This window comes from Atractosteus spatula, chromosome 6 (genome assembly GCF_055471065.1).
Source record: "Atractosteus spatula isolate fAtrSpa1 chromosome 6, fAtrSpa1.hap1, whole genome shotgun sequence".
Lineage (NCBI taxonomy): Eukaryota > Metazoa > Chordata > Actinopteri > Semionotiformes > Lepisosteidae > Atractosteus > Atractosteus spatula.
The window spans coordinates 21739889-21759238 of record NC_142711.1 but is presented as its reverse complement, the minus strand read 5'-3'; the positions used below and the strand labels follow the sequence as shown (position 1 = coordinate 21759238).

The 19350-nt window shown below is 39.9% G+C and overlaps 1 protein-coding gene across 3 annotated transcripts in view; it reads right to left on the bottom strand.

The window, feature by feature from the left end:
• The window catches only part of zeb1b (zinc finger E-box binding homeobox 1b), a 107465-nt gene that overhangs the window by 35539 nt on the left and 52576 nt on the right, over positions 1–19350 (bottom strand). For all 3 annotated transcript variants that reach the window (XM_088918964.1, XM_088918965.1, XM_088918966.1), the window contains exon 2: positions 2254–2445. In XM_088918964.1, the coding sequence (XP_088775090.1) occupies positions 2254–2445 (192 nt within the window). The remainder of the gene's footprint in view (positions 1–2253; positions 2446–19350) is intronic.

Below are 19350 nucleotides of genomic sequence, written 5' to 3'. Positions count from 1 at the left end.
CATGACACACAGACAGGGAGAGAAGCTTGGGGTCAGAGCGCAGGGTCAGCCATTGTACAGCGCCCCTGGAGCAGTTGGGGTTAAGGGCCTTGCTCAGGGGCCCAACGGAGTAGGATTCCTCTGCCGGTCCTGGGATACGGACCGGCAACCTTCAGGCCACAGGCGCAGATCCTTGGCCACAGAGCCACCGCTCCGCACCCACCGCCCTATAACCCTCGGATTATAGAAGTAAGGAGGACGCTCCCCCTCACTGCTGAAACCACTACCCCGACTTCTTTCAAGTAACAGCTGCATGAGATCCTTGGATCAATTATCTACTAACCACCAAATGGGCTAGATAGGCCAAACGGCCTCTCATTTGTAACCTTCATTGTGTTCTTATTAATTTCAGACACACAAGCATAAGTATGAAGAGAAACATCAATAACAGAATATGGTCCACACTGGAAAGCAGACACATGCTCATTTAATCATGGTGTCTCTGCGAGAGGTTGCTCCTTGAACCTTATTATCACCAAGCGTTAACAACCTGCCTATAGTAAGGGGCAGCCTGAATGATGCTTTTGAAAGAGATTTCAGCAGGCCTACTTCGTTTCCCTTTGAAAAGAAAGGAGTATTATTTTGCTTTTACATTTAAAAGTAAGACCTTTAGGTTTCACATTTATTTTCCTCTTTTCTCTTCAATGCTGACACTATATGCTAACATATATATATAAAAAGATGAAAACACCGACATTTTAGCATGGCCCAGTGCAGTGGGTACGCCCATGCATTTCAGTAATAATCAACTTGAAACTATGAAGAGGGTGTTGAGTGAGCTGTCGAAATAGTGCAATGAATTTCTGCTACCTCTCAAGAGTATCCTGACATCCACATTTACCATCTTTCCAGGCATATGTGGGGAAAATGGGGGATTAACAGCTGAGAGTCCTCATTTCCCTAATTTTTTTTTTGCTTCAGAATGTTTCACCAGCGCACGAGCGCTGAGACTCTCCAAGGAAAGATCCTGCATGCGGTAAGAAATACGGTAAGAGGATGAACATTAAAACGAATAATTTTAGATCCCTTTGTACTTTACGGATGCTCCGTATCTTGCAGGTATATAATAAGGGATGCTAAAAATACAAACTAAGATATCAAGCACCATTCTGTCATCAATATGTTGATATTAAAGAACACCGAACCATGTGAAAACGTATGCTGAAAGCACTGTCAAAAAAATGAGGACAGCTCAGCACTTGCACTGTTTTTTTATTTATTCCTACATCCATTATCACCTACCTACAATAAACAAAGTAAAAGTAAGGAACAAAGCTTTCTATTATGTGACTTTCTGTCTGAGCACAATCATCACGGCAAATAAGTAGCTGTAGCAGCAGTGGTCTCAGTTCTTCCTTCCTTCTATATTAGGCCACAAAGTTTCTGAACCACGTTCATAAATATTAGATTTGCATTCTGTAACTGGGGCAACTGGGGCAAAGAATTTACAGGAGAGCTGCCCTTCTACGGTTTTCAAAGCATTTATGAGGCTGTGCCAAGAAAACCTTTGATATTTCTGGTAAAACCAAACAGTGGTAAAACAAATCTATATAGTAAAAATTAACTCATTCTTGTGATTAAAGGAGAATCCTCCTGACATCTATCAAACATATACAAACGTGTGAAACATTTGAACTCCTTTGTAAGAATGGATTTTACTACATCATTTCCAGCTTGTGTCTGCCTGTTCTCCATGTTTCCTGAAGATTAAAGATACTTGTGGGGAAAGGACGTGTCTTTTTAGGGGCCGATTCTAGTTCTTCTTATAATTCTTTTTTTTTGTTAACTATTCTTTCACTGACAGACAGTACAATGATGGCTATATCATGAAGAAAATCAAATATTTTAAACATGGAGAAGTTGCATTTTTGCAAATTGGTCACCGATTTCAAACTATTTCAATATTGAAGATGATAATGGGGTTTCAGAACAGAATTCTTTTAAATGATGGCTGCATTAAAATCAATCACCTAGCCTTTTTTTTTTTTTTTACCAGATCTTCTTTTACAGTTTTTACATTATTTGATTGTAGCAAGACAATGACTTCTGACTTGATAAATAAAAGAAAGCAGCTATGTTCTTGAGCTCCAAGCCGGAGAAAATGCGGAATGCAATTCATATGATCAAGAAGGCGGATTCTTCCTGCCGATCCTGAAAGACAAATGTGTCATGCGCCCTACGGAGTGAGGAGCCCTCAGTGCAAGAACACCCCACCTTCCTCCCAACCTTCCTCATCCTCTCCTTGTCCATCTTCTGGTAATACTGCAGGGTCTGTTGGCAGGTCATCTTCTGGCACATTATTCTCGCAGTCCGCGGCGTCGGGCAGGCTCTCCTCCTCCACTATATGCAGCTTATCTTCGTCATCCGAATCAGAGTTCGCCTCCACCACGTTATTGTAATTTGTAACTGGAAACAAAAAACAAACAAACAGCAAGTATCAGTAGAATTCACAATATAATTTAGGTACAGCAGCCAATAAAGACACGCCTACCTTTACCCATTACACATCTTGATACGTTCTCACATCAATACAGATTTTTCACAGACACTGTTTTCCTGCACACCTTGGTAAAATGCACCACAATATGAGTAAACCATACAGCAGGGGCTTTTTAGTTCAATTCCTGATAGCAATCAGCCATTTCTACTTCCCTTCACTTTCGCTTTGCTTTACCATGCATGGTAGACAATTGAAAATGAAGTGTTATCTATAATGATGAACTGGAGATCCATTTGCTGTACTGTATGTGGCAGGATGATGCCTGGAAGTGCAAATTCAGTCCAAGGAAGAAGATCTCTAACCGCTACTGTTCCCCATTTTCCCTTCACAGCTCACCTGTTACAGTTCAGCCTCTGGACTTCAGTGTGCAACATCACTCCCCACACATTCTCTATGCCACAGGAGTGAAACAAATATTCCTTTCAACTGCTGGTAGCTATGCACCAAAATAATTCAACTTATTTGGCATTTGCCTGTTGTCTACACATTAATTAAGATCCAGAAATAGTTTCTATTTTAATTTGGCATAATTTAATGGGTCTATCTTCCTTCAAAGAAAAAGGTTTTCACTATAAAGTCTTATCTTGCAATTGAACAGGCCTGCCTTTACCAACTTTTAAACAGCAGGTTGGTATTCTAGAAAAAAAATCGCATTGTTAACCTTATTATCTGATGTGAGGAGCATTCAAAGTACAGGTACTGTGACATTCTGATTAAAAAATACAGGATGCTAAGATAAGCTTCTTTCTTAAACATTCTTTTACTTTAGGGAATGTATGGGCAAATACATTTTTTAGAAAACTTTTTAATGCAGCTCAAAGAGTACTGCACCACTGGGGGCCCTCCTTCAAACTAAAAATGTATAAAACTGGATACATGGCAGAGAACTGCATACGGTTGCTTCCATAAATGCCACTAGACGTTCTAAAATGGCAGTATTCTCCCAGAATAAAAGAATCCTGTTTTAGAAAAGGTTGGAAATCAAGAAAAGCATCTACAGCAGAACAAAAAAAAAACTTTTATCAGCGTATTACATAACCTTATGCAGGAAAATTAACACTAGTTTTATGCCATAGAATACAAAATGGGGACATGAATGCAAGCATCTTTCTATATGCTCAGATATGGAAGAGGATGGTATACAGCAAAGGTGATTTTATGGGACAGATCAACTTTCAAGAAGTTAAACAGCACATCATCCTAAGGGGCGCCACACCTAACTGGGCAGATGGAAGAAACAGTGTGCTGCAGGTATCGGTTTTAGGCCTGCTGCTTTTCCCGTTGCGAGACTTACAGATTCTGATAGAGTTGACAAAAAACGTACATTTGCTGATGACGGAAATATAGCAGGAGTGGCAAATGGAAATGGAAGCAGAAAGGTTTTTTAAAAAAAAAATCCAAAAATGTTGACGGGGCAGGAACATGCACTATATGTCTTGCATGAGTGGTTCTGAGCTGCCGGAAGTGAAGCACACAAGAGATCTGAGTGTTTATGGTGATTCTCATGTTTCCACAAATGGAATTATTGGGTAAAGAGTAAATAATGTTTAACAGAGGTTACAAATGAATTTGGGGGGGGGGGGGCATTCGTCCCATCTGGAATTAAAACCATAGACGTTTTGCTCAAGATTTACAATGCACTGGCAAGACCTCAATACCTCAATTACAATACTGTGTTCAGTTTTGGTTACTAAAAAAGCACATCATATTCTTCAAATGCACGCAACGAAAAAGCAAGGAGAAAAGAATTCTTCAACTCAAGGGACTGCCACACGAGGACTGGACAAGGGAGCTAAAGTCTAACGGACTGAGAGAAGTTTTGAACCTAGTATATGAAATAATACACAGTATAGACAGGAGTGACACTGGGGACTCGTTCAACAGTAGAATAAGGACGCAAGGTCGCAGTCTGAAACTAAAAGGGAGTTCATTTGGATGAGGAACGGGGGATGTTTCATTACACAAAGAGGCTCCTCCACCCGGACGCTTCTTTTAAGAACCCACGTAAACAGACTCTTAAGAGACAGCCCGATTAAATTTTAGATTCACTTAGCCACTAAACTGGCAAATGAGCTAGATGGACCAAATGGCCTCCTGTCATTTTCAGCCTTTCATACGTTCTTCTGTACTGTGTGCTACATTTTCTTTTTAATTAAAACAGCCTCAGACGATAACCAAGCTGCGTTACAGTAAATGATTCTAACAGCCGATTTCATCGCCAGACGTAAAGCTGCAGAGATCTTCTCTCCTTCTCTCCTGCATTAGAAAGCTTGTTTATGTGACCATTTATTATGGAGTAATATAATTAGTTCATGTTGCTATAAAGCCTACCCTTCTAATCCCATGTATTGCCACAGATTTATATAGTGTGTAGCAAGGTGTGCAGTTCTAATTAAGGAAAGCAGTAGGCGAAAATGGAATATTGATTTAGGTGCTCTAAGCAGACCAGCCTGAACTGGCCGACTGAACACTGTAATCTAAACACAGCATGTAATTAGAATATGTAATGCAGCAGGTTCATATATTTATCTAACTTACAGAATGCGGTATGATGGGCGGGACGATCCAACTAAATAAACCACTGGAATTGTGGCAGTAAAATGAAAATCCCAAATCGCAACAATTTGTTCCCTCCACAGAGCATCTTGAATTTATCACTTGCTGCCCATTGATTTAGCAGATGTCTTTAATGAAGGTGTGCTGTACTCATATTGAGGCTGCTGATGCAGAAGGATGGGATCTGGGGAAATATCACATTTGATGATCAATCCAGGGTCTCACACAAGTAATGACCTGTCCTCTTGAGCTATGTAGACCTTGTTTATTCACATAGATGACATTACATGTACATTGCTATAGTTACAGCACCTCAACTCTCAAGAGGATGAGAGAATGGCCATCCTAACCCCTTGTCCCCTTTCTGATTTAGGGAAATTCTTCTGCAGCTCTCAGCTTTGCTGAAACTCGGTTTTACGACTTTTGTGGCAAAAAAGCCCATTTATGTCGAAAACAAAATATTTCCTCTTAAAACAGGTTTCTTAACAGTGTTATCAGGACTGAAATGACAAAAAAATCTAATTTCATTACGCTGCAAGGTACACAGATCTGCATAACGGAAAACAGCGAACATTGTTTCAGGAATTTGCAGTAATGGGGAGGGGAGATATTTGTGGCAGACAGCTGAAAAAGCTCAGTTTCTTCCATATTACAGAATTTGAATTGCTTGTGTGGGTAAATCTCTACAGAGTACTTTGTTATTGCACTGAGGAATAACCCTATATTAAAATGCATGAGGGTACTTGGGATTCAAGCTGTGGTGGTGATTAAAAAGGTGTAAATAATTTTGTTTGTAGTTGACAGGTGCAGGCATGTGTCTTACAGTAGGAGAGAGGCACCGCTTTCTGCATTTGAACTTCTCCACCTTTTAGTGCAAATTAATTTCCTTTTACCGAGTGCTCGCTCAGCAATATAGCGCTGTGCTGAAGCTTATTTTGTACTGCCCTGTCGTGCAAGAGTATTGCTTTCATCTACTTGAATTTACATTAAGCTGATATTGTGCTTTTAAAAAATAGAAGTATTTGATATGACTTCGTTTGTGAAGCCTACTGAATTCTGATCTGCCATCTGAATGAAGGAAACCGGTAGCATCTCTGTGAAGAGCTTTGAGAGTTTGTACATATAAACGTAGGGGGGAAGGCACACCCTATAGTGGTGTTTGCCCCCTTCCTGATTTCTTATTTTTTTGCACGTTTGTCACACTGAAATGTTTCAGATCATCAAACAAATTGAAATATTAGACAAAGATAACACAAGTAAACACAAAATGCAGTTTTTAAATGAAGGTTATTATTATTAAGGGAAAAAAAATCCAAACCTACATGGCCCTGTGTGAAAAAGTGATTGCCCCCCCTGTTAAAACATAAATCAACTGCGGTTTATCACATCTTTGGAAAGCTGAGTTCCATTTCTCTAGCCACACCCAGGCCTGATTACTGCCACACCTGTTCTCAATCAAGAAATCACTTAAATAGGACCTGCCTGACAAAGTGAAGTAGACCAAAAGATCCTCAAAAGCTAGACATCATGCTGCGATCCAAACAAATGAGAAACAGAGTAATTGAGATTTATCAGTCTGGAAAAGGTTATAAAGCCATTATCCACAAATGGCAAAAACATGGAACAGTGGTGAACCTTCCCTGGAGTGGCCGGCCGACCAAAATTACCCCAAGAGCGCAGCGACGACTCATCCAAGAGGTCAGAAAAAAACCCACAACAACATCCAAAGAACTGCAGACTTCACTTGCCTCAGTTAAGGTCAGTGTTCATGACTCCACCATAAGAAAGAGACTGGGCAAAAATGGCCTGCATGGCAGAGTTCCAAGACGAAAACCGCTGCTGAGCAAAAAGAACATAAAGGCTCGTCTCAGTTTTGCCAGAAAACATCTTGATGATCCCCAAGACTTTTGGGAAAATACTCTGTGGACTGACGAGACAAAAGTTGAACTTTTTGGAAGGTGTGTGTCCCATTACATCTGGCGTAAAAGTAACACAGCATTTCAGAAAAGGAACATAATACCAATAGTAAAATATGGTGGTGGTAGTGTGATGGTCTGGGGCTGTTTTGCTGCTTCAGGACCTGGAAGACTTGCTGTGGTAAATGGAACCATGAATTCTGCTGTCTACCAAAAAATCCTGAAGGAGAATGTCCGGCCATCTGTTCATGACCTCAAGCTGAAGCGCACTTGGGTTCTGCAGCAGGACAATGATCCAAAACACACCAGCAAGTCCACCTCTGAATGGCTTAAGAAAAACAAAATGAAGACTTTGGAGTGGCCTAGTCAAAGTCCTGACCTGAATCGGATTGAGATGTTGTGGCATGACCTTAAAAAAGCGGTTAAGGCTCAAACCCTCCAATGTGGCTGAATTACAACAATTCTGCAAAGATGAGTTGGCCAAAATTCCTCCACAGCGCTGTAAAAGACTCATTGCCAGTTATCGCAAACGCTTGATTGCAGTTGTTGCTGCTAAGGGTGGCCCAACCAGTTATTAGGTTTAGGGGGCAATCACTTTTTCACACAGGGCCATGTAGGTTTGGATTTTTTTTGTCTAATATTTCAATTTCTTTGATGATCTGAAACATTTCAGTGTGACAAACATGCAAAAAAATAAGAAATCAGGAAGGGGGCAAACACTTTTTCACACCACTGTATATTGAAAATAAGAGAAGATGACCATTACCAGGTCAAGGAATTCCTAGCTATGTGCTCCGCTGTCCTTTGAGCAGACATCTGTGGGCTTGGACATCCTTAATAATAATAATAATCATATGTTCCTTACACTTACATAGCGCTTTTCTGAACTCTCCACTCATAGTGCTCTACAGTTAATGGGGAGGGGACTCCCCTCCACCAACACCCATGTGCAGCCCCACCTGGATGATGTGATGACAGCCAAAGTGCACCAGTACGCTCACCACACACCAGCTCTCAGTGGGGATTAGAACAGAGTGATGAAGCCAGTTCATAGATGGGGATTATTAGGAGGTCATGTCTGGTAAAGGCTAGGGGGAAATTTGAGTAACACCCCTGTACTTTTTAAGAACCGCCCTGGGATTTTCTATAACCATGGCAAGTCAGGACCCTGGCTTTATGTCTCATCCGAAGGATGGCGCCTGTTTTACAGTATCACTATACTGGGGCATTAGGACCCACACAGACTGCAGGGTGAGTGCTCCCTACTGGTCCCACTAACTCCTCTTCCAGCAGCAACCTTAGCTCTCCCAGGAGGTCTCCCATCCAGGTACTGACCAGGCTCACACCTGCTTAGCTTTAGTGGGTTGCCAGTTGTGAGTTGCAGAGTGATATAGCTGCTGGCCAGAAATTTCTTATTGTTATTTATGCATTTGTTATGATTCCTTAAACCAAAGGAAGCAATGTACAGTAAATGGCAGTTCACACAGATTTAGTCTGATAAAACACTTTATAAAAATATGGCTGTGAAATCTGTAAGAAATTTGCAGGCTACTTATGCAGCTATTTAATACAGTTCAGAACAATTAGTACTGAACTAATGTGCATTTGAGATATAGTGAGACTTGAGAACTTATACAGTATAAAATTAGTTTCTTGGCAGTTACTAATATACAGTAAAAATAATTGGGAGTAAATTAATCTGGCAATATTTCAAACTCATGTGGAGTACCTACTGTATAATTTTGCCTTGTCTTCAGTGAAACATCTTAAATAAAAGAACGCAAAGTAAATTGGATACTGAGAAAGTTATCAGGATGCCTCTGATGTGGTGCAAATTCACTGCAGCTTGTTACTCTTTATGGCACTGTAATTGTTTTTTTGGGAAGCAGTAATTACTTGATGTGTAGAGGAATGTTTATTTTCTGCCACAGTTCAGTAACTGCCTAATTGGCTAAGTTTGACTAGTTCATGAATTACAGTCACTAACTTTCATGGAACCAGGTTCATTCATTTTAAATGCAGACACATTAAGCAGTTTTTGAAATGCATACGCTTGCTGAAGTTCAGATTCCAGTATTATACAGTTACTTTCAATACAATTTAATGTAAATCATGCAGAAAACCTCACTTAATGAAAGATGCATACGTGTCTTAACTGGTTTGGTTTACCGTGACACAGGGATTATAATATTACATTAAGTTTCAAAAACGTTTAAAAGAATATGGAAAGTTATAAATTGTAAAATATCATAACAAATATGTACAGTATGACAACCGGCTTGAGCAACATAGGCATTCCTAAAAAAAAAGCAGGTTGAAAGGACATCTATTTTGGCTACATCTTCTAAATAATATTTGGCTAAATAAATTATATTTAGTAACGCAACAAAGTCCTGGTTCAAAAATAATATTATTCTGGAATATATTTCAGTAAGTGAATCACATTTTGTGCAAATCCACCAGGACAAACAAATTTCTTCTATTTTTAGAAATTGTCCGCATTTTCTGCCACCTGCTGCTTTACAGCCACATTTTCTTCTCTTTCCAGGTAAAACACCTTACATATTTATGAAAATATTTGAAAATACAAAACGTACTAGTTACAAAGTTGAAACTGAAAAAAAAAAAGTGGTTACTGAGTGGGATAACCTCCTCATAATCCCCTGCTGCTGAAGAGGATATGCCAAATCCCCAATAAGTCTGTTTACAACAGTTGATAGCCAGAAATATTCCAGTATGGACAAAGGTAGTACCCAATTTGTTTCTCCAAAGGTGTGTAGTGAGCAATGCAGAGATGTCACAGGTAACTATAACTCCTTACAGGCTACCAGGCCTACCAATGCAAACGGCACAATCCCTTTCATTATTGAACAGGAGCACAGTTAAGATGATGCAAGAGAACCCGGTGCACAGTTTGCGAAGGTGAATTCTCCCCATAAAATAACTCCATCACTGGTCCAGGGACATACTGGCCTTGCCAGCTCTATCAAACGGGATAGAGCATGCAGAGGCAGGAACAGCAGGCGGAGCCTGGGATGCAGACGCCAAGACACAAGAGAAAATGTTGAACTCTCTTCAAATCTAAACTTAAAACCTACCTTTTTACCACGGTCTACTGTATGTCTGATTGCCTGCCTCTGTAAAAACCTGTATGCTCGTTTCTTTTCTTCATTTACTTTTTATTGTACTTTTTTGTCTTTTTCTTTATTCACAATGTATAGTGTCCTTGGGTTCAGAAAAGTGCATTATAAATTATAAATGTTTTTATCATCATCATCCTAGAATAAAAGCCTGGATGTTGAAAATCTGTCACATACAGTCTATAGAATCTGGAAATAGTACGTCAGGATGACCATACAGCAGTCCTACAGATCCCAGGGTTTTTCTGTTCCTCTTAGAGTGTCCAGTAAAATTCATAAGTCGAGGCAAAGCCAGCCTGGCTATAAACTTTAATAATCCAAACAGACACCTCTTTGACAGCCTGTTCCTGAGGTGCCTTAGCACATACACAGATGTGATTGACTGACACCAACTCTTGATCTGTTGAACATTAAGGCCCAAAGAATACACTGGACACAGAACATGAAATGGTCTATCAGGCTCGGCTTAATGAGAAACGTACCATCCTCCTCTGTTTCAATCAGTCAGTACCAAAAAGGGCAGGGAGTCATTGCTGCTGTCCCCAGAAAAGCCATGTCCATCCATCCGAATGGAGGGACGGCACAGTTTCTGGATGAAGACATCATTCTGTGCCGACAGGTCCCACTCCCAAGTGAAAGCAAAGCAAGTGCTGCCATCTGACACATCATGGAATCAAGCTGTCTGGGGATGGCAGACAAGACCGCCGCGCTAGCCTATTCGGGGGTGTCCTGGGCAGTTGGCGCCGCTTGCCAATATTGTGCGGGACAGACGCACCGTCCATGCAGATGAACATACGGGAGGTGCCGGTCGAGCTTCGGTGCCAGGAACAGCACTTGCAGCACCAAGGGGTTGACATGGCGGCCCTGAGCTAACAGGAATTTCACTTCTCTTCATTGCCAAACCCCCCCGGGGCCAACGTGACCACAAGAGACCCAAGGGGAGCAACAGTGGCCCAGCAGGTCATCCAGTAGGATGCCAAAGGGAAAGGAACAGGTTTGAGATTCCTGTCCCCAGACAGTCACGGGCCCTAGTTCTGCAGAGGGCGCGTACACCTAGGAAGACTGGGCTGCATCAGCCAGAGAGCTCTCCGTGTGGATGTCGAGGCCCAGTCACAGTAGATGGTGCGGGGGGGGGGCCCAGACTAGAACTACTCTGTGTACTCTTGCTTAACCCTCTATATCACCCAGATGTCTGATGTGCACTGGTGTCAGAGAGGCCAAGCTGATAACAAACAATTGTAATCTGTGCTCAGGAGTCTCTTGAACTTCTTTTGAGGCGAGAGATCTGCCACAGGAGATTCAACTCCCCCTCCGACCTGGAACACTTCACACTCCCATCCCGGTGATGGCACAGCACAAGGAAGGAGGGCTTCAGTATGTGGATATTGTGGATCCCATACTTCAAAAAAAAAGTGCTGTGATGCAGAAGGGGGGGAATTTTGGCTCTAACCCAGAACTCAACCTTTATGGGCGAAGAGGGAGTTTGCCACAACTAGCATCTGCTGGCAACCAAGGCACCAACATACAACAGACAGGTGTTGGGCAGGGCTCTGCAGAAACATGTCAGATGGTCACGCAGCAGCTGCATCTCGGACAATATCTCACCTGTGTGGTCTGAAGACTGAAGCAAGGAGTTAATTGAAGGACCCACCAATGCCCCCAAATAAGGTTTACCCATCAAGACAGTGTAGTAAGAGATAAGCTCACGATCCCACTTGCTGTACGGAAAAGTACCACAGCATGAGAGAAAAATAGTTCCTACTGCGTTGAATGCACATAACAAGCATATCACTTTTTCAGTACTGGACAGACGGAAGGAAGGATTCTTTGCCATTTCCAAATTTGAGTGTGTTTGCCGTTTATGCCAAAAGCCTTGAAACAGACTGGATTTCGGGGGAGGAAGTGAAAGAAGTTGTGTAATTCACAAACTACGTCTACAAGGAATTAAATAACTATCTGAAACAAAGACTGCTATAGAAATTACAATGGCAGCCAGAGATGAATGTGAGAAAACATACCCGGAATGTGAAAAACAAAGCCCACACATGTCCGTAGAATAAATGCAATTAAAAAAATATTTTTAATGACTTAAAACTAGCAGTAACCTCCTCTCCTTTCATGGTAAATACAAGCTATTTCACTTCTGACACACATGTATTGTGTCAACCTAAACTGGCTGTAACACTCAATCTGTGAAGTATACAAACATAAAAAGCCCACATACTTAACTGCTAAATCACTGTAGATCTTTAGCTCAGCTTTTATGCATTTCATTTAAGAGTTTCAATTCCCCATGTGCAACACTACACAGAACTGGCAGTTCTGGGTGCAGGGTGTTTTTCCCACTGGGGGAGGAGCCTGGAGAGGAAGTGGAGCTGAACCGTTCAACTGCCAGAAGGTCACTCCCAGAGGTGATCCAATATTATGCCTTGTGAAGTAGGCCTTGTACAAAAACCCTAAAAGAACCTTGGTTTGGCAACATGGTAAATGTTTAAACAGCTGTGTTCACTACACTTGCAGATGTATGTTACCAGTCAGTTACTTTTAACACACCTGAAGATGTGACAGAAAGCCCCTTTTCTAATGTTGTTTTTCTCTTCTATCAAGTAAGATTTCAGATTTAATGAGATTCATGGATAATAAAATATTAAGCAATGAAATAATGAAACTTAATCATTGTTAATAATTTTAAAATGCATCTTCAGAAAAGCAGATGACAGAACATTTGCTGATATATAAATATTTTAGATGGGTTTAGGGGAGAACTACAAATTGAACAGCAGTGGCATTTACTGTTAAGGCCTCTTTACATGAAACATTGAGGTCAGTAGGGCAAAATACTACTATAGACCTTACATTAGGAAATACTGGAGCTCTGAGAATGATATAATTATATTTGAAAATGAAGCACTTCTTTGGGGATTTGATGCTAGCCTAAGGGCCTTGATTTTTCCAAGACAATCGATGAAGATAACTTGAAGTCAACACCTTGAGGGATCCACGTTAATGGGACCAAGCACAGAATGTGTAGCTGGCTTTTTGAAAAGATTAAAGGTTAAAAGATGCAAAGCACGGTGCTAAACTACCTTGACTTCAAACAGTTTAATTCTAAGGATGGTTAAAAGCAAAATGTGTATGGCTAGAGCAGAGTATTAATGAGAAATGGTATAGTGTTTATTACCATTCTGAATATAATAGCATTGGATTTGTGATGTTTAAGCTTAAGATACATTATTTTATCATAACATAATTACAGCATTATGAGCACTACTGAGGTCTAGTGTAGGTAAAACTGCCCACAGGCATGAAAAAGGGCAAAGTTAGTCATTCACACATTTTTTTGTAAATCATAGTTCTGTACAGGTCAAAACACCTACAATGCCTATGGTCTTGATTCCATGGGAGAAAGGTATAGTATTGCTAAATCAGCAGAAGTTGTCATATGGTCAAATGCATATTTAAACCGCAGTTAAAGTGAAAAAACATTAAGTCAATAAAAATGGTGCCGCTGACCTTTTAGATTAAAGCTTCAGTTATTAAATATTACTTGTCAAAACTGAACTTTCATAAGCAAATGGTTTAATTGGTCAAAAAGGTTATAGTTATATTAATACTGTTCTTAAAATACTGTAGGTAACATTTGTATATTACTGTAGGTTACAATTGGTATTATCAAAAGACTGACACTTTTATATCTAGTGATCACCTTGGGACGACAAAATAACAGTACTGAACAAAACTGGTCTAAGACACATTAGGAATGCATTAAATGAAAAAATGATGCAATACAGTTCTAAATATAGAACTGACCAGTTCTATATTTACGCCTATTCACACAAAATGTTTCACTTTTTCCCCCAACATTCTTGGGCCAAAATCGCCTATTCTGCGTGGGTGGCGCAGTAGGAGAGTAAATGCAGGCACCCATTTGTGCAGCGCTTTCCTCTCAAGGGTTTACTTCACCCAACCTGCTTCGGTCTCTGTAGGAAGCTTGGTTAACAAAGAGTTAACATGTTTAGATAGAAGTGCATCATGGGCTATGATGGGCACTGTGTGTAGGCCTGTAATCGGAATAGTGCCCGTATGCAACTCGGTGTAGTGCTGCAAAATAAAAGAAACGTTCAATAAAAAAAAAAACTCTGTGGTCGCCCAAGTTATCACCTGTCACATGTCTCCTGGAAAAGGAGAGTGAGTTGGGTAAAGGGAGTGAAGTGCATTTACTTTGTCTGTTATTACTGAACGCTAATACAGGGTAAGCTGTAATATCATTAGTGGTCTAATTTGTTTGCACAAATAATGTGAATTATAGGAGAAAACAATGTCCAGTTTTGAGGTTTCCAGTATCATTTTCATTAAAAATACTTCCTACCAATAAGAACTAACACTCTTCTCTGAAACAGTTAACAATTTACAACAGAAACATTACTATGGAAATGCTTGGCTCACGAGGCACAGAACCATAACCTAATTTACCCATAAGACATTAAATCCCACAGTTGCGTATTCGCCATTCGTGGAAACGTCAAGTTACCTAACCCTTGTGAATACTGAGGTTTTACTGTACAAGTTGTGGGGGGGGGGGGAAAAAAAGAGGCTGATGCAGATGTGGTTTTTCAAGAATACGGAAAAGTAACAAAACTGACAGGAAAGCATGAATTAAAGAAGACAACCAAGCTCTGTACACCACTTCCACATTTTTGTATCTTGCCTAGATTGTTTACATCCCATACAAAATCTAGGCGAGATACAACTCAAACACTCTCTGTATTCTACCAGATCGCTGCAATCAATCACGCTGTGCTTCTTCACCCTTTAAAACAAGGAATACTTCAGTTCACAGCCATGATATTTTAACACACCAACCGCAACATCATTTATTCCTAGTCCTGAGGCACTGTTCCTAGTCATGTACAACTGTCCGTCCCCTGTCTCCCAGGCCTGCGAGCTGCATTCACTGTGGAGCTCGGCTCCTCCAAAGAAATCCCCTTACACAGCCTGGCTTCCGGGAAGAACCTTTCAGTTCTGTGGAGTGACTGAGCTGGCAGCCCGTCCATTCTAAAGATCCCCTGCAATGATTAGAAACACATCATGTCCTGTTGTGACGCACACTGCAAAGCATTACCAGAGACAGCAAACAGGGCAACAGGGGCCGCCTTTGTGAACCTCATGTCCAGGGCAGGACAGAACTAAGTTTAAGTTCATGTCCACCAACTTTGAAATCATATCCCATATTAACCTAGTGTGAAATGCCTGGAATATCCCACATGCAATGGCCTGTAATCATAACACAGCCGTTTAACAGTTTTAAAAAGCTGGTAAGCAAGTTTATGTGAAGGGGTTAAAACATTTTAATTAAATTTAAAGTTTTGGGAGAAAAGGCTCACTAGTGCATCCGGTATAAATACAACCAGTGTGAACATGATTAAAAACTCCAAATAATGGAGTAGTTTGCAAATCTGCACAGTAAATGTCGTCCTTTTTTGAAAATGTTCAAGTAGTTAGCTGCGTCAGTGTGCGTAGGCTACAAAGGAACAAGTAAAGGTTTATTTTTTGCTGAAAGGAGAAGAAAAAACACTTTGGCTGTGGAGACATTGTTTTGCGTTTCTTTTCTTCTCTCTTCAGGATGGAATAAAACTTTACTTGCTCCTTTTTTGAAAATGAGGACAAAATAGCATTAATAGTTACTACACAAAAAATGCAGAAAACAACTCCACTTCATTCACAAAGACAATGGCAAGGCTAAAGTATTGTGTTTTAATAAAGTCTGTAATGAGTAAAAGTACAAAAGCACAAGATACCAATCAGTGCCTGAAATTAACTTCACATTTTTACCTTAAAAAAAAATCAACAAATCACTTAGCACTTAAAGAAATTCCTATAGGTAGTCACAAGTTTTCAAGCACGCGACTTCCTCTCAGTTGTGCTCCACATTTAGTGGATAATCGCTTCTTACAGTTTCAAAAACACAGATTAAATTTCTTCATGATCTGAGCTGATTAACTCCATTTGCTTTTAAGCAGACGGGGAATTAAAAAGAAACTGCAATAAAGCTGGAAGCACCATCAATTCAATGCAAATGTAAAAATATGCAATTGGCAGCAACCGGATTGTGTGCTTCACCAGACCTACAGTAACTGCAGTGGCTCCCCAAGTACTCGGTGATACAGGTATCCAATTAAGACAGGAATTGAATAACACCGTCGGGGGTCTCGGAAATCATCACTTAGCTCACTGATGCAATACTGGAAGGGCTCATCGGCGTAAAAAACCGAGAGCAAATGGCAAATATGTTAAGGGTTACAAAACAGTAGCATTTGTTAAAGCTTTCCAGTGAGCAGCCATTAAAACAATGCCAAGTCTGAACACCTGCAGCAACTCTTTCCACCCTATTGGACTGTAGGCGGGCATCATTTCTACAGTGTGGGTTTAAGTAGGAAAATCACAATCAGAAGACAAGTACATTACAAACCTACTGAAACAATTCAAGGGCAAGGCTTACAATCTTCATTTGTATGTGCTTTTGATATAGACATAATAATAACAATACATGGTTTTATCGTCTGTGCAGAATCTACCTTAATACCCCATCTTATTTTTTTAAACTTTGACAGACTGAGGTAATGAATACCACATTTAACCATTTGATTAAACTGACCATACTGAATCAAGACAGCATTAGTGGAACTCATTACATTAATATACACGTTTATTAATTATGACACTTCAAACATCAGTGTTAACCATCTATTACACAAGTCCACCGTGTAATAAAATCTCCTCACTAAAAAGGGGTAAAAAAAAACCTTCAAGAAACCTCATTTAAACAACAAAGAAGGTAAATTATATTGTGAACACTGAACCTGTTTCACATGTACTGTACAAGCACAGCAGAGAAGTTGATTTCTAAATAAGAACAGAAGGTGACGCATAAAATACAAATTAAGAACCCAACCCCAGCCTCAAAGACTGGAAAAATATCACTGTATATAAAATCTAGATCAATCAGAACCAAACGACTTGTAGACCAACATTCTGAAACCGTGATAGGAGAAGACAGTTGAGTTCAGGTCCAGAATGTTTGGTTTGCAATCACTGCACTGTAAATATTTTACCAATAAGTAAGGTGCCTAAATGTAAAATTTCCATCCTGATTGAAGATGTCCAGCAGATGCCACAGATGGTTTGGATACTCCTAGCAATATATTTTATACATGTATATTTTAAATATATGAAAAATGACAGGACAGCACACAAGGTGTTTACAGAAGAGGGAAAGTTGTTCTCCCGATATATACCCGATATAAGCTTAGGTGACGGGTTGCGAAACACTTGCAGTGCACAACACGACTGCCACCATTATGCTGTTATGAGTAAGGTTCTGACTGACAAACAAGAGGAGGGCATTTGGCCACAACAGCCCATTTGGTAGTTGGTACCTAATCGAGTCTAGGTGGGATAAAGGGGTGCATGTTTAATGCTTGGACACACAACAACACAGAAAATGCAAACTTACTATCCGGGCAGAAAAGAGACAGATTTAATGCAGCAGAAGATAAAAAAAAAATACATTCACTTACAAAAATCTTTCGATATTCATAAATGTTTCTGATTAACTGTGATAAAGGATGATTCAGTAGATTCCGATCCAACCGTTTTTCCACAATGGCACTATTATGAGCACTCATACGTACCAATTTGTTCTTGGACCAAAATGTAACTTTAAAACTTTAAAAAAAACTTTTACAAACAGCTGCAACCTGAAACTAAGCAATTATTTTCTGCTTGCAAAAGCTGCAGTTTGAGAACACGGAGGGCTTAGAATTGATAGAGTAATTGGACAAACATTTCATTTCACTCACTGGACGACCTGAACACAGACTGACATCCAGATTTTGGCTGCTGAAGGAGCAATTATTGGTCAGTGTCCTCCACTGTGCTTACGCTCGAAAAAATGATCAGCTATAAGGTAGATGACGCCAACTGACAACCCAATTAGGAAACAGAACTGTTTTAAAGGTTTTCAGTTCAACTGCAAGAGAGTTAGGTTTCTGAAAAAAAAAATAAAAAGAAGCCACCTTTACATCACTGTAAAAGCACTATACTTTCAAATAAAAAAACGCTAGGGAGGCACAAAAAAAAACTTATCTCCAAAAAGAGTCTTGCAATTAAATTTAGCACTAAACCAACAATTCAGCACTTGCTATCTCATTTTGAAACTCATTCAGAACAGAGATGTTTAAAACTCTCTGTTGATAGAACCAGCAAATAATTAAACCATGAGTGTGCTATATAGTGATTTTTTACTCCAAATAATATATACAGATTGAAGCAGTTGTGCCTTTTAATTTTTTTTTACAAAGAACAGATGGGTTTCGTAACTACAGACTGTATTGAACACATACAGGACAAAACTGGGATTTTGAAGAGAAGGAACCCTTTTGCGATTCACTCGGTGATTTTTGTTACCTGAGGGCAAAAAACCAAATTATCAGAGAAATTTAAGCCATAGCAGTTTGAGTGGTGACCATAGTCAACAGGACAGTTCCTGGAGAAAAACACTATCCTTTCTTTACCACCACGTACTGGAGACTACATGGAAGTGCTTTGAAACTGAGAACAGGAGTCAATTACCCAAAGAGTTGTGGGATTAGGGAACAAACTACCCAGCCATGTTGTTAATGCCAGTACCCAGCCTTCTTTCAAGAAGTGACTGGAAGAGATAATTAGATCAATTTACTACTAACTATCAAACAGAAAAGATATGCCGAATGGCCTCCTCGGGTTTCTAAATGTTATTATGTCTCTTGGGCACAGCCTTCGACTCGTATAAAACAATCTCAGTTGGATTTAGATTAGGACTTTAAATACGCCATAACAGAAACCTGGGTTTACTCTCCTTTAAGCAATCTGAAGAACCATGTTGTGTTGAAACACCCAGTTGTGGTTTAAAACAAGCTGAGCTCAGAGCTCCTGTTTCTCAAGTACTGTACGTTTCATTGTGCCATGGACAGGAAATGTTCTCTGCCATCTGAAGAAAAGTCTTAATTCACTATGAATACAGTTTTTAAAAACCTGTTAAGGAGAAATACAAGAATTTAAAATTCTGCTATGAAACCCCAAAGTTAAATGCCTCTTCCAAATTAAGAAGCCGGTAAATGTAAACATGGAATAAATCACAACGGAAGGTAAAAAATCACAA